This window comes from Malaya genurostris, chromosome 2 (assembly GCF_030247185.1).
Source record: "Malaya genurostris strain Urasoe2022 chromosome 2, Malgen_1.1, whole genome shotgun sequence".
In the NCBI taxonomy this organism is placed as follows: domain Eukaryota; kingdom Metazoa; phylum Arthropoda; class Insecta; order Diptera; family Culicidae; genus Malaya; species Malaya genurostris.
In genome coordinates, this window is record NC_080571.1 from 297,868,910 (window position 1) to 297,884,856 (window position 15,947).

At 33.7% G+C, this 15,947-nt stretch overlaps 1 protein-coding gene across 1 annotated transcript; it reads left to right on the plus strand.

Annotated features, from left to right (window-relative positions):
* Positions 1-440: 440 nt before the first annotated feature.
* On the plus strand, positions 441-6,808 carry LOC131427303 (cysteine sulfinic acid decarboxylase-like). Its single transcript, XM_058590367.1, has 8 exons — positions 441-844; positions 902-1,089; positions 1,148-1,273; positions 1,902-1,998; positions 5,201-5,452; positions 5,533-5,787; positions 5,838-6,083; positions 6,153-6,808. The coding sequence occupies exons 1-8, from the start codon at positions 731-733 to the stop codon at positions 6,333-6,335; spliced, it is 1,461 nt and encodes a 486-aa protein (XP_058446350.1). The 5' UTR covers positions 441-730; the 3' UTR covers positions 6,336-6,808.
* The last annotated feature ends 9,139 nt before the right edge of the window (positions 6,809-15,947 follow it).

The following is a 15,947-nucleotide window of genomic DNA, read 5'->3' on the forward strand; positions in this document are numbered from 1 at the left end:
GGTGATCAGTAAAGGTCTATCCGCACTAGGTCGAACCGACCGATCCGAGCTCTCCGGCACTGACTTTGTTAATGCTGCGGCTATGGCTGAGCTGCACATGTATATAGCTGCATGTCCATCTCAGCCATAGCCGAAGTAGGAAAAAAGTCGGAACCGGAAAGCTCGGAACGGTCGGATCGCCCTAGTGTGGATAGACCTTAATTGTGCTATATCCGAAAACCACATAAAAAAGAACCTGCACTTTTAACAACATGAGTAGCTTGAAACCAATAATGACTGACCTAGGGTGGACCTTCTGATCGTTGGTTTTATCTATTATCGTTTTACACAATATTGTAAGCCGACCGTAAGCGGTTATTGTATCGAATAGGATACGAATGTAAATTGATAGAATTGATAAGTATATTTATACACGATTTTTTTGCTTCGCATTCCTCTCGCGTAATTTTTTGTTTGTTTTAATAAGCCGTTAATTTGTGCTCATGTACTACTTATTTTTTTATCTGCCCATATTCGTTTTTTTCGTTCTGTGGGTATATTTTCAAATGATTAAAGCTACACATTACATTGAATGGACAAAACTTTTAGTGTGTAATCAAATATTGAATATTACATAACATCACCAGTGGAAGCATAAAGAGCGTCCATACATTGATAGCGACCGGCATTCTCGTTTGTGATTTGACTAGAGTTTAGTGGAATAAAGTGTGCGGAACGTTTTTTTTCAGCCATGGAAGAGTTGAATTTGTTATCAAAAGTCTTCGACATTCTACAATCAGAGCATGTTCTCCAACCTAGTGAAACCGAAAAGGTGTTTCCATATAAAGAACCTCTCGAACTCACGGTTAATTGAATAATAAAGGCTACTTAGTGGGTTCTTATCGAAATATTACACTTCTAGGACGCGCTAAATCTAAATTTGGAAAATTCTTTTGCTTTAAATTCGGCTGAGCAGGAACAAGTACTAAGGAAAATAATTCAACATTCCATCAAAACATGCCATCCGAGTTACTATAATGAAATGTACGCTGGACCAGATTTGTACGGACTCACCGCATCTTGGATAACGGATGCACTTAATGCTTGCCAGTTAGTTTAACTGAGTTCTCATAAATTTTATTGTTGTTCACATTTACTGTCCTTGCAGATTTACATTTGAAGCAGCACCGGTATTTTCGCTAGTGGAATCAGCTGTTGTAAATTTTTTTCTCAAGCTCTGCGGCCTCGAAGACGGAGAAGGCATGTTCACACCTGGTGGATCGATTGCGAACATGTTAGTATGTATTTAAAACTTGAAGAGTTGATTCGTATGGTAACTTTGCTCTAAAGAATATCTAATCACAAAAACCATTGAATTTTCATCAAATCGATCGAAAGAATTTATTTGAAAAAAGGCGTACTAAAACTTTTCATAGCCTTCCTTTGCATTGAAAAATTCTATCAGTATGTTTATCATGGAATCACAGAGTGCTATTTGTTTAGTAGTCGTGCTATTATTTTTCTGCGAATTCACTTCTCTATGGGACAATCCATGCGCACAGAGAAAATACGATTCTTTTTCGTTATCCTTTTCTCAGTCTTACGAATAAAACTTTCCTACGCAATACACTTGCAAAGGGCTCATAATTTGAATAAAATTAGCATACACTTAGCGTTATATAGAGAACAGGTATCTGGTGAAAAAGTTCGTTGGTGATGTTAGCATTTTCGTTGAAAAACTCAGGACAAACCAGTAGCTAATGTAGCTTTTATTATCGAACACCGAGTGTTAGTAAAACTTAGAACATTCCATTAGCATTTTTCTATTTTTCTTACATTTTGAAAAATCGTGGTTTGTCATATTTTCTTTATAAAACCTAGAATATAGTATCAATATAATTAATACTCTTTATAATTTACAGGTACGCGATAGCAATGGCTCGTCATAAAATTCTACCACAAAACAAATCGCAAGGAATGTACGGCCAAAAACCACTGAAAATTTTCACTTCACAAGATGTAAGTGACTATACTAGCGACTGTGATTTTTGGATATTTGTTTTGTAAAGAAATAAATAATCCAACAACTGAAAAAAAAATTAAAACGTACAGCATTATAATGAAGGCAAGCAGTTCCAATTGATCTATTTTAAAGAGTTATACTCAAGCCTTCTTTTATGTAATTTTCCAATACAGTTTTTTATGTAACTTCTTCATACTAATGTTCACAATTATTCGAGTTTCCATGCAAATTTTCAAAGTTGTGGGTTTTTCTATGCGAATTTACGAAGTTATTGGATTTTTTTATACGAATTTGTAAAGTTTTATTTTTTTTTGTCCGAGAAATGCACGAAATGAGGTGATCTCAAATCTTTCTTTTAAGTCGAATCTCTAAAACTTGAAAATTTACGATATATAACAATTCGTGGTAATTATGGTAATTCGTCTCTTGCGTCTGTAAAACTTTCTGATTCTTCCAGAAGTTCATCGAGAATTTGTGGCGATTGTCGGTGCCATTCATTTATTTTCTGGATACACCGTTCATTATACTATAGCGTTTATTATACTATAGTCGGATCTGGAATGTTTCGACAGCAGTTCGTTTTGAAATGTTTTCTGGAAGTTTTCAAATTTCCAGTACTGAATCACTTCATCACGATTCATTTTGTTTCAAACTAATTATACTTGATGGAAGTCCACATCGACAATCAGGTTGAAAACGATTAGGGTAAATAACTGTAAGAAGGATTCGTCTGCAAGAACAATTTCGCTCTTTTCGGTCAGGTAAGCAACCAAACAGAACACTGAAACAAAATCTAGTAGCCAAAAGACGTGCCCGGCAGTTGTACTATGAGGTTCTTACGAAACTCGAAGGATGTATACTTATGAGCGACGAAATTTACGTGAAAATGAATTAAGGGTTAATGCTTCCTGGACAACCAGGCGATGTTCCTATTTAAATTCCTTTTTACCGATAAATACGCCCGAAAGCTTATGATCAGGAAAGACATCTGTAGTTGCGGACGAAAAATATAGGTTACCATGATAAACAGGCGCGGCAACTATGGGAATGCAAGGCACTTTTTGCCTTCCCCCAAAAGATTTATTGGAGGGGCCATGCCCCCCCAATATTTTGACAACTGGAATAAATATTAGAAAATTTGCTAGAGATATCTTATGATATAACACTTTTTTTCTGCTATCCCCGTAGTTGGTCTCCGTAATCCTTCATATTTCTTAACTAAATTACTAAAATTTTATAACTATACTACAATGTGAAATGTTCTATACTTTACCACTTCCGAATATTGGTTATTACTGGAATAGCAGGGAAAATGTTCGTGATTTTTACTTGGTTGCTTTTTATTTGCTCTAACCTCTCCGTTTCTTTTATAAAATGCTTTATATATTGCAAAGTTCAATGATATGTAGTAATAATTTTTGTGCCCTACATGCACTACAATTCGCAAAATGGATCATCCTTGATATAACTAAAAAACACACTCCAAAAAAACACTGTGATTTTACATCTTATAAGATGTACATAAATGGAGCGTCGCAGTTCACGCAAATTTAAGTGCAAGAACATGTGATATTGTGTGATTGGAAAATGCCATGACATAAAATTCATCGAAATAAAAAAAATACTAGTAACCGCCTTGAACCGACAATCATTGGACCATAAAAAGAACGTTCGTTAATCGACTGAGCCACAGACGCACACATCTGCTTGGCTGATAAATGGTGCATATAAATTCATACTGTTACACTTGCTAGTCGAAAGTAAATTACAGTCAAAACCAGTAAAATATAAACTAAGGTCTCTTTTTACGCGGGGGATACGTACCACGTAGAAAAAAAATCCGCGCAAAGAAAACCGCGTAACTTCAGAAATCCGTACAACCTCGGAAATCCGCGTAAAAAACGCAAAACTAAAGGAATTATTTTCATTCCAAATGTCTTAGAAATGCATGAACCGTCCAGGTCTGGTGTAATATGAAAAACATTTTTTTTATAGGACATCAGTGTCAGGTAGGTAATTAAAAAAAAATTTGGGTTAACACCAGATCTCGACGTTTCATGCATTTTTAAAACAAAACGAGAAAACCGGATATCTGAAAATTCGTGTAAAAAACCACGTAACTTCGGAAATTCGCGTAACTTCGAAAATCCACGTAAAAATGATGATGCCAATCCAATATTAAATCGTTACAAATGATATTTTCTGACGCACTCCAAAAAAATTGAATTTTACAGGTAACTTAATCCAGACCCTGTCAGCTTGGAGCGAAATCAATCTTCAGTCCAGCAACGCCATCACACGGCATCACATTGAACAATTGTATTGGAGCGCAGTGCAGTTATTTTGGCGCGCACGAATTTGACATTTCTCTCCCCTACTTCTATGTACGAGATTCGATGCGGACTCGTCTGAGGGCGCCATGCTTGCAAAAAAGGATGTTGCCAACGATTTGTTCGGGAAATGTGAGAGCTGAATATCTTGTTAATATGATGTCTTTGCTTAATTCCTCATACGATGTAAGTCATGAAGACCTAATTTGTCAAATGACGGAAAATTTTATTTGTAATGACTTAATATTAGCTGAGCTTGAATTTTACTGGTTTCGACTGTAACTTGGATTCTGCTAGCAGGCGCGACTAAATGGTTAAATGCACCTTTTACCAGCGAAGCAGATGCATGCTTCTATGGCTCAGTCGATTAACGGACATACTTGCGATCCAATAATTCTCGGTTTATGTCGCGGCGTTGCTATCAGTATTCTTTTTTTTATTTCCATGAATTTCATGTCATCGAGTTTCAGACACAATATCAAATGTTCCTCCACGTAAATTTGCGTGAACTGCGACGCTCCATTTATGTGCATCTAATAAGAAGTAAAATCACAGGGTTTTTTTAAGTGTGTATGATTAGGTCACCTTTAAAATTCATTTTTTTTCCAAGTGAAGTGTTTCTGTTTTTCGATTCTTAAAACTATTCTATAGGCTGAATGCATATTCTGATAAATTAAAAGAACAAATTTTTCATTTTCAATTGAAGGATAAAAATACAGTTTTGTCATTTATTAATGTGTCTGCGAGGTGATATTAAATTAATTAAACAATTTTGAATTTTATTACACAAAATCACATTGAGTTCTTTATGCTCTTTTTTTGTGCATATTCACTCAGTATTTTACTGTGTTTCTCGCCCACCGGATAGTCGCATTACAGCATAACGAAGAGTGCCAATTGGCTGGGCATAGGCGAGAAGAATGTGGTGAAAATCGAAACGGATACCACATCCCGCATTGACATTGGTTTGCTGGAGAAAGCTATCCAGGACGCAATTGACCGGGGATCAATGCCTCTTCTTGTGTCGGTTACAGCCGGAACGACAGTTTTCGGTGCCTTCGATAATTTGGAAAAGGTCGCCGATTTGTGCCATCAGTATCGAATTTGGATGCACGTTGATGTACGTTGCTCCGTGACCCCATAAAACGAACATTAATTTTACTAATACTTGCTTGTTGTATCTATCTATTGGACTTCCAGGCGGCCTGGGGAGGCGCAGTTGTTTTCTCAGCTCAACACAGAGACTTGCTAATAGGAATTGAACGTGCTGATTCTGTGACCTTGTGTCCCCAGAAAATGCTGGGAGCTCCACTTCAGTGTGCGATGATTCTTCTGAAGCATAAAGGTCTCCTTAGTAACTGTAATACCACTTGTGCGGAATATCTTTTTACTGCTGATAAATACTACGACGCATCCTATGACACCGGCGACATGAGCATCCAGTGTGGCAGAAAGGTGATAGTGTTTGTATTTTGAAACCCGATAACTCACTGACTATATTCTAGGTTGACTCTTTCAAACTCTGGTTCATGTTGAAGGCACGTGGTTCAGCATGGTTCGGGTCTGCCGTGGATAACGCGTTCCTGTGTGCTCGATACTTCCAGACAAAAATTTCCAGCAGTTCCTTTTTCAAACTCGTCCAGACGACGCCGTATCAATTTACGAACGTTTGCTTCTGGTTTATCCCCAAACGACTCCAGCTGATTTCTGCTGACGAGGAAAATGATGGATGGCATGCCGAGCTTTATAAGGTGCCAATTTGTTTGCTTCCGTCATATTTGATCAACTGACCAAATGAGTAACACGTTGTTCCGTCACAGGTTACGCTTGCGATGAAGGAAAGGATGGTGAAGAAAGGTACACTGATGATTAGTTATTCTTCTTATCCCACGAAAAAATTAGGTTATTTTTTTCGGCTGGTACTGAAGTGTGTACCGTCTCCTACAATTGCAAAAATGGACTTCATCATCGACGAAATGATTACCATCGGTAGTGAACTATGAAATATAATCAAATTTGTGTGACTATTGCATAAATAATTGATAATACTACTATCTACCTATTTGTTATGCACTCTACTATACAAATCAACTCCATCATCGATTGCCGATTTTCTGACACTTCAGGTAATATTTCTGAGATAGGTTTAAAAGAAAATAAAAAAATTGATCGGGTTTCCACAGACTTAATACAAACTATAATAAAGTACAAAAATTCACTATTTCTGTCAAATTTTGCTTCAATTTTAGCAAGACTCGAAAAACATGCGAAGACGACCGAAACTGATAGATTTTAAGTGAGCCAATTTTTAAATTCACTGTATCTCGAAAATGGAAGCATTTAGCATTTGTTGAAAACTATACGTCCTTTCATAAAGGCGGAACGAAAAACATATAAAAACAAATATTGCACCAAACATTTTTGAAAGACTATAATTTTTTTCCAGTCCAACTGATGAAACTTCTTGGCCTACAGTGCAATAAATTTCATCAGTTGTGAGATACAACATAATAACAAATAAAAAAAATCTAAAGTGCTTTGCTTGAGGAAAATAATCATTTTATGGTTTATTTTGAAAATAAATTCAAAATAAAATTTTTATACAATGTATAATTTTTCCACGTAATCTCAATAATTACCTAAAATTTTTCCGAAGACATCAAATTAAGCGGACCGATCGTTTATGAGATATATTTGAGCCAAAAAAAAATTAGGAATTTTGTCAAAACAGTTACATTTGATAGAATTAAGTTCGTTTAATGGTTACCCGATACCTGAATTTATTATATATTATTTATACCTTTTTTTATAAACATAAAAAAACAAGTTTACACAGAAAAAAATTATGAATTTTACAGGAGACAGAATTCTACAAACGATACAATTCACCACTACTTAATTTTTCAAATGACGCAATGCTCCACTCGCAGAGAATTTTACATGCTCCGAATGTAATTTGCACTCGGCTACCAAGTGCCGCTGTATGGATTTATATGTATCAATTATTCAATTGACAGATATGAGCTCTGCGGTTCAGTCGAGTAACTGATGTGCTTGTGATCTAATGTTTCTCGGTTCAAGTGTCGCAACTGCTAACGATCATTCGTTTTTTATTTCGTTCGAATTCAAGCCATGTAATTTTCAAATCACACCATTTTACATGTTCTTGAATAAAAATTTGTGTGAAATTCGACGCTCCATTCATGTGCATCTTAAAAGATGTAAAATCACAAGATTTTTTCGAACTGTGTAGAATTTGTTCAAAATTTTGATAATTTCATATACTATCGACTCAGCTCGACGAAATGAGCTAATGTCCGTGTGTGTATGTATGTACAAAGCCAAGAAGTGGATCAAATGGTATAAAAAAGTGGTCTCATCGTCAGCCAGAACAACGTTCTGAATGTTTTATAGATCTGGTGTTATTTTTTGAGCTATACAAGGTTTTGTGTCAATATTTTCATGATTGACATTGTAAACATAGTCATATTTCACACAAATTTATATTCAAGATCATGAAAAATTGTGTGATTTGAAAATTACATGGCTTGAAAACGAAAGAAGTAAAAATCAAAAGATCGACATCAACAACGCGGCTTGAACCGAAAAATATTATTTCGCAAAGCACACCAGTTAGTCGACTGAGCCACAGAAGCACATATCTGTTTGTCTGGTAAATCGTGGATATAAATTCATACAGTCTCACTTGCTAGCCGAGTGCAAATTACATTCGGAGCCAGTAAATTTCTGTACGAATAGAATATTGTGTCATTTGAGATGTTAAGTAGTTATGAATTGTATCGTTTGAAGAATTATGTCGCCTGTTAAATTAATAATTTCTTTCTATGAATGGTATTAAAAGCTCAAACTCTGACAGTTTAGTATACCTCCTTACCATCAATGTGTTTTTTTTGTGTGAAAATATTCTATTGTAATTCATACATAAAAAACCTGTCTTAATCCACCTAAATGGTGTAGTGATGCCTTTCTCATTGTTGCTGGTTAGAGTAATTTAGTTTCGCAAAACAAGTTTATACAAACCTTTCGTAGTTTTAGTTTCCACTGTTCCTTTCATTGGTGTTCTTTCGCTAAAACATATACATGGCTTAATCAATTTTATACGGGAAATTATGTAACAATTAGTAGAGTAGAGTTCAGTTCAAATACAACTAGCAAACGAATCAGAAGCAAAGGTGTATTTTGTGGTACCGCCAATCGACCGACGTAGTCAATCTTGGAAAATACCGAGGTTGATTTCTCTCCTCATACTCGCTCACTCTTCGCTCGTTTTAAGCTGAGTTTCGACCGTAACAAGCTTCTCTACACAACACTCATGTTACTTATATTTTAAAAATTTAATTGGAAGATTCTGTCAAAAAAATTTTATATCTTGAATAAAACAATGAACTTTCTTCGGGTATAAACTAACATAACCTGTTTAATTTGTAAACAGTTTTGTCATGTTAATAAGAATTTTACTTTATTTTGCATCGTCGCACTAAATGATTGAACATATCAAATCATCTCTGAGAAAATTAAGTGAGTCTGGTTTTAGAGTTTTTGACCACTATTTCCGGTACTTGGGACCAGGTCGTCAAATGGTGAGATAACTAAGTCCTCACAAGTCCCTATCTCATGCCTCCCCGAGCGTCTATGATGACATTTGGTCAATAGAACGGCGTCGACTGGGTGCTATCGCCTTCTGCGTTAGTAGCAGAATGAGAGGGTGCGAAATGGCTTGTAGGTTGAAGCCCATCCTAAAGTGCAATGTTTATCATAGTATATTACAACATATAATTCTGTTGTTTATTACATCATCTATTATTATTATTATTATTATTAGAAGAGCGTAACTTACACTGCGACATTAACTGTTATATTGTATCATAGCATATTGTTTCATATATTATCGTCTTACACTATTTCATGTTATGATATACTATGTTGTATGGTATTATACTGCATTGCATTATATCATATTATATTGTATTGTATTATATTGCATTATATTATATTATATTATGTTGTATTATATTATATTATATTATATTATATTATATTATATTATATTATGTTATGTTATATTATATTATATTATATTATATTATATTGTATTATATTATATTATATTATATTATATTGTATTGTATTATATTATATTATATTATATTATATTATATTATATTATATTATATTATATTATATTATATTATATTATATTATATTATATTATATTATATTATATTATATTGTATTATATTATATTATATTATAGTATATTGTATTATATTGTAGGATTTATTATGAGTAGTACTACGTACCTCTGCGCAAAATATAAAGGCTATAGCAGGATAACCATATGAAATCTGCCCCCAAAGGGAATTCATATTGTTATACCACATTCGAAAGGTCATAGACTGGAAACAATTTTCTCAAAGTTTCAACCCTTTAACTGCCATATTGACGGAGCTAGGGTGGTTCTATTGATTTTTATTTTATTTGATTTTTGAAGAAACTGCTTCTCCGAAAAATTTGAAAAAAATCAGGCATGTTTAAGGCATTATGGGGATGCTTCACAATTTTTTTCAAAATTTTTGAAGATGTATTTCTTTTATTAAAAAATACTAGAAAATTTTGAAACATATTTTTTCCCTCTTCCAATTTTTGCACCACCCTGGATTTTTTAGTGATAAATAAAGAATTTTTGGACATGTTAAAATGGTATGTTTTCATATTTTTTAAAAATGTGGACGACCAAAATATTTAATTTTTTCTAAAAAATCAACAACAGTCGACCATGCGTTCCCATCATATTCTGAGAAAAGGAAACGCATGGTGCTTTATCTTAGCAGTTTCTAGTAGTAGTCGACCATGCGTTCCCATAAAGTTCTCTTAAAACGGAAACGCATGGTGCTTTGTTCTAGTAGTTTATGATGCAACTCAAGCGCAGAGCTTAGAAATCAAAGTAACGAAAAGAAGGAAATGAGTATCAACCTTTGCATAATACATACACGATCATACTTCGGGTACAACCTAGAAAGCTACAAAGCGAGAACTTACTGGTATGTGGTTTATATATGAATGGTAGTAATATATGAACGTTGCGAGTATCACACATATGCAGTTCGGTTACGGCAGTCAAGAACTAGAGCGAGTGTCAGTTTTTTACGTGTTGCTGATGGATGTAAAGAAAGAATAATGAAAGAAAGAATGAAAATTTCATTACAGTGTCAAAAGTTATCATAAAGATATGTTATCGAGGGATGTGTACAGTTTTCTGGAAAAATGTATAATAAAGATAAAGTTGGAGTTTTGTGTTTGAAAACTTCAATCGAATATCTTTATGATGGTTTTCATGGTTTGTAGACTGAGAGCGCTGTATATTTTTTTTATTTATTCGAAAATTTAAAACAACAACAGATATAAAAAATAGTGATGCGTTATTTTTCATTTTTGAGTTATAACTTTTGCATAATTTCAAATCAAGCATTTATCGACCATGTCTATTAAAAAACTTGATTCGCTGAATCGATCTCTTTAATTTTTGGGTATATTGTGTAGAAAGCTCCATATTTTCCAGAAAATATCTGAGAATACATAATTAACTCAGTAAGTGATTTTCATTCTCAGAGGAACGCTTCCAGGTTTTTACAGGTTTAATAATTTTGTTCAAATTGCGAACGGGAAGTTCTAACAAGATAATATTATCAATCCGAGAACGAGAGCAACAAGTATCGGAATATCGTAGCTCTGGAATAGAAGCTTTTGAAAAGGATGTTCTGCCAAGTAATTTCGGATTTAAAGCTTTATCACGAGATGACCCAATTGAGACACACAGATCACAAACAAGCTATTCAGGCCGGTAATAAGTCTCATTTTTAAAAGCTTACAAGTACTATATCGAGTACACTACAAATTCGACTGGATATTTGGGAATCCAGCGCCGTTGCTGTGAATGCGTTTTTGGCAATAGAACTGTTGGTTGCTGTTCACACGAGGCCGCCATTATTCACTACCTTTCCTTATGCTCGGTTTTTATCCAGAATTGTGAGACCGGCGAAAATATTGTCAGAAATGCTTAAATCAGAACAGCTACCAAATGACGATGATAATTCTATAGAATGAACGAAAAGAATCAGAAAGAAAATGTGTGCATTGAAACAGCAATGTATTTTTATAACATTTTTATCCCATTTCCTATTTAAATGAAAAATACAGTCAATAATTTACAGAAATTTTTTAGTGACCTTTCTTACATGAAACTTCTTAATCATTTCATAAAGACAATTGAAGTTTCAATTTAATAATTGACCCTTTTGAGTCTTAGTTCTGACTCCTACTGCGTCCATTAGTTCATCCAATAGCAAAATTTTATTAAAAATGATGTGCCGATAAAAAAAATCTCCAAGTGGGTTATGAAATCAACCACAAAATGTATAAAAATTTCAGCTTATTTTAAAATTTGTAGCAGTTCATCGTTCATATGCTTTATTAAACTCAAATTGATGTGACTATATTAGTATTATATTATGATAAGAATTCTATGTAAAAGTGATGCTACGGCGAAGAACAACTTATGTAAATTGCCTTAAGAAATAAACGTATTTATGGAAAAACAATTCTAAGAAATCAATTCCAACCTTCATCAGTGGCCACTTTTGTTTGACACCAATATAAAAAAGAAAAAATTATATTCACTGCTGTTTCAACTCGCTATGTATTTAGTGAAATGTACAGAGCTGGCAAAAAGAAAACCGCGTTGTACGAGACCCAACAGTGCAAATCGATTTGACCTTTTCATGAAACACTATCGAATCATCGAATTATATACAGTCACTCGCTCTAGTTCTTGACTGCCGTAACCGAACTGCATATGTGTGATACTCGCAACGTTCATATATTACTACCATTCATATATAAACCACATACCAGTAAGTTCTTGCTTTGTAGCTTTCTAGGTTGTACCCGAAGTATGATCGTGTATGTATTATGCAAAGGTTGATACTCATTTCCTTCTTTTCGTTACTTTGATTTCTAAGCCCTGCGCTTGAGTTGCATCATAAACTACTAGAACAAAGCACCATGCGTTTCCCTTTTAAGAGAACTTTATGGGAACGCATGGTCGACTACTACTAGAAACTGCTAAGATAAAGCACCATGCGTTTCCTTTTCTCAGAATATGATGGGAACGCATGGTCGACTGTTGTTGATTTTTTAGAAAAAATTAAATATTTTGGTCGTCCACATTTTTAAAAAATATGAAAACATACCATTTTAACATGTCCAAAAATTCTTTATTTATCACTAAAAAATCCAGGGTGGTGCAAAAATTGGAAGAGGGAAAAAATATGTTTCAAAATTTTCTAGTATTTTTTAATAAAAGAAATACATCTTCAAAAATTTTGAAAAAAATTGTGAAGCATCCCCATAATGCCTTAAACATGCCTGATTTTTTTCAAATTTTTCGGAGAAGCAGTTTCTTCAAAAATCAAATAAAATAAAAATCAATAGAACCACCCTAGCTCCGTCAATATGGCAGTTAAAGGGTTGAAACTTTGAGAAAATTGTTTCCAGTCTATGACCTTTCGAATGTGGTATAACAATATGAATTCCCTTTGGGGGCAGATTTCATATGGTTATCCTGCTATAGCCTTTGTTTTTCTTATAAGTTATCATTTTTAAAGTAATCTTTTAACTAACTATCAAGGTCGTCACAAGGTGAGCTTGATCCTCACTGGTTCCTGTTTCATGTCTTTACGTGTGTCTGTGGTGACAATTGGTCGAGGGAATGCGTTGATGGCAGAATGAGAGGATGAGAAATGACATATAAATTCAAGTAATATAATATCATGGCATATCGCAACATATCATTTTATTCATTCTATTATTTATTATATATTTCATTGTACTATATTATATTGTTTTTTATTATTATTTTCATTATAATATTTATTGTTATTAGAAGAGAAATATTCTACTTCCTACAGTATTGCGTAGATAGAAGAGCATAACTGACACTCTACAATAACTGTTATTTTATATATTGTTCTATATTATAGTATATTGTATTATATTATATTATATTATATTATATTATATTATATTATATTATATTATATTATATTATATAACATTGTATTATATTATATTAAATTAAAATATATTATATTATATTATGTTATATTATATTATTTTGTAATCTATGATATAATTTTATGTTATATAAATTTCATTACACTATGTTTCATTGTATTAATCAATATAAAACATTTTGCACGGGGCGTAAAGGGGAGGGAGCATCAGGGCATCGGACGAATTGATAACTGGACGAGGGATTGTGGATAGCCAGCCCAAGTCACTTGAAGGAAACTTGTTTCCTTCTGAAGGTTTGAAATGAGTCTGACGCGTCCTTCTCAAACAAACCATCAGGCGGGTTCAAGCATGTATAGCGATATGCTTTATCCATGCACTGGATATTATGGTTGGAAGAGCATCTTTTATTCCCGCGGAATACGAGTAAGTGACTCTACTTACATATCCGCCCAACCCTTTTTGTTCGCTTTTCGGTAACAGCTATAGTAAGAAGGTGAATGGATGAGTCATATCGGAGCTACTGTAAGTCTACCCGCATCCACTGGCAAGTCCTTGAACTGATGGTGGCTTCACTTCACATCACATCACATCACTATTTCCGGTACTTGGGACCAGTATAGTCGAAGTCGGTTCGTTTAGTAAGTAACTAATAAAGCCTACAAATCGAATCAGTTTTGAGCCAAATCTAGAAGAATTTTACTCTTTTTTGCATCGGCGCTTTAAATTACGGTGTGCAATTTTAAACACACTTCACCCTATGAAAGCATGATGAAATTCAATAGCAACCTATGCACGGAAAGACCGAAATCAGCATTTTGGCGAAAAAATTAGTTGATTTTCTGATTTTAGTTAGTTATTTTTTAGGGACAACTAAAAAAATCTTACTTCGGCTAATTTAGATTTTCTAATTCTAGTTCCCTTAATAACAATAAAATATTTGTTGAAATGGCTATTTTTTTAGTTGAATTCACCAAATAAACGTGCTGTCATTTCTTAGCTAAGGCACACTTCATATCCATTCAACTAATTTTTTAGTTGAATTAGAGAAAGAAAACGTTGTTTTCAACCAACATAAACGGTTGAATTGGTTTCTGCAATTCGCAGCTATATGGCGCTCTGTCACCGAAAAAACGTTAACACCGTAATGACTACTAGCCACTAGATGGCACACTAGTATGTCAGTCGCGGTTATCTTTTCTATATTGGCAAGTATAAATACGATGTTGTATTGGAGAAAAAGACACAAGCGAAACATAAACTTCTTTTTGAAAATTTTACTTCTAAATCACTGTTTTCTTCATTCGACTTCGCGAAATCGACTCACTCACTGAAAACTTTGAGCACTCGGAAAATAAAAACCGAATACAAATAGAACACCGGACGACATAGACGGAAGATTGAAAGATACAAAATACTTTATTTGACGTATACAATTAGAGTGCAACATTCGAAACTCACTTCACTGTTCCGCGTAAAAACATTATTACGCACAATCGCTATAAATGCGCACAAATTCTGAATAAATACACTATCCACTAACAGTTTACGCCATTTTTACATATCGGTTTAGAAATTTATATGTGGATATAGCGTAACACATGCGAAAAACATCAAAACAATTTGCAATCGGTTTCAACAAGACTGTCCTTTTTAGCTTTTTAATGGATTGTTTTGCTTTGACACTTCTCATGAGTTTTTGGCTAATAAACTTGTTAATAAAACCAATTTCATTTATGTTTTTTGTGCTGTCCTTCAGTAATGACGGTGATAGATAAATAGAAACAAATTTTCTGATTTTAATAACGAAATTAGTTGTCAATGAGAATTTCATGTTGGATTGAAATAGTGCTGGTTTGTGTCCAGAATATTCGCCAACTAAACACATTCTCTAAAAATAAGAGATTTTTTCAGCAAAGTAAATTCTCAATTTCAACTAATTTTATAGTTATTTTTAAAATTTTGTTGTTAAAATCAACTAATTTAAAAACAGTAATACAAATTAGGCGCAGAGCTAATTTCGGTCGTTCCGTGTGGGACTATGAAATTTTTTATTTTATGAATGACATTATTTGACACATACTTACACACAGACATATGCATTGCTCAGTTCGATGAATTGTGTTCAATGATATAGACCACTTAGCCATGTGGGCCAATTTTCACTAGTCAATTTTTCAAGTGATTGTATAAAGCAAAGCAATAGGTGTAGTTTTATAGAATAGCATTGGTATCATGACTTTGTTATAACACTAACAAGTAGGTACCAATTGAAAAAAGATTCACAAATTTACTTTTTTTTTTCACCTGAAAAATATAGATTTAAATGTGGCAACCATGCACGCTTTAAAAAAATGAACAAATCACGCTGCGAAAGGATCAAAGCCGGTGGTGTTTTCGTTTTTTTAGTACCAGCACGTATCGACGTGTACCGGTTTTGCATTGTCATTTTGAATAACGATTTGAATGTTTTGACACTTATCGCCCTAGAATTTCGGATCCGGAAATCGGATTTGGATGAAAGT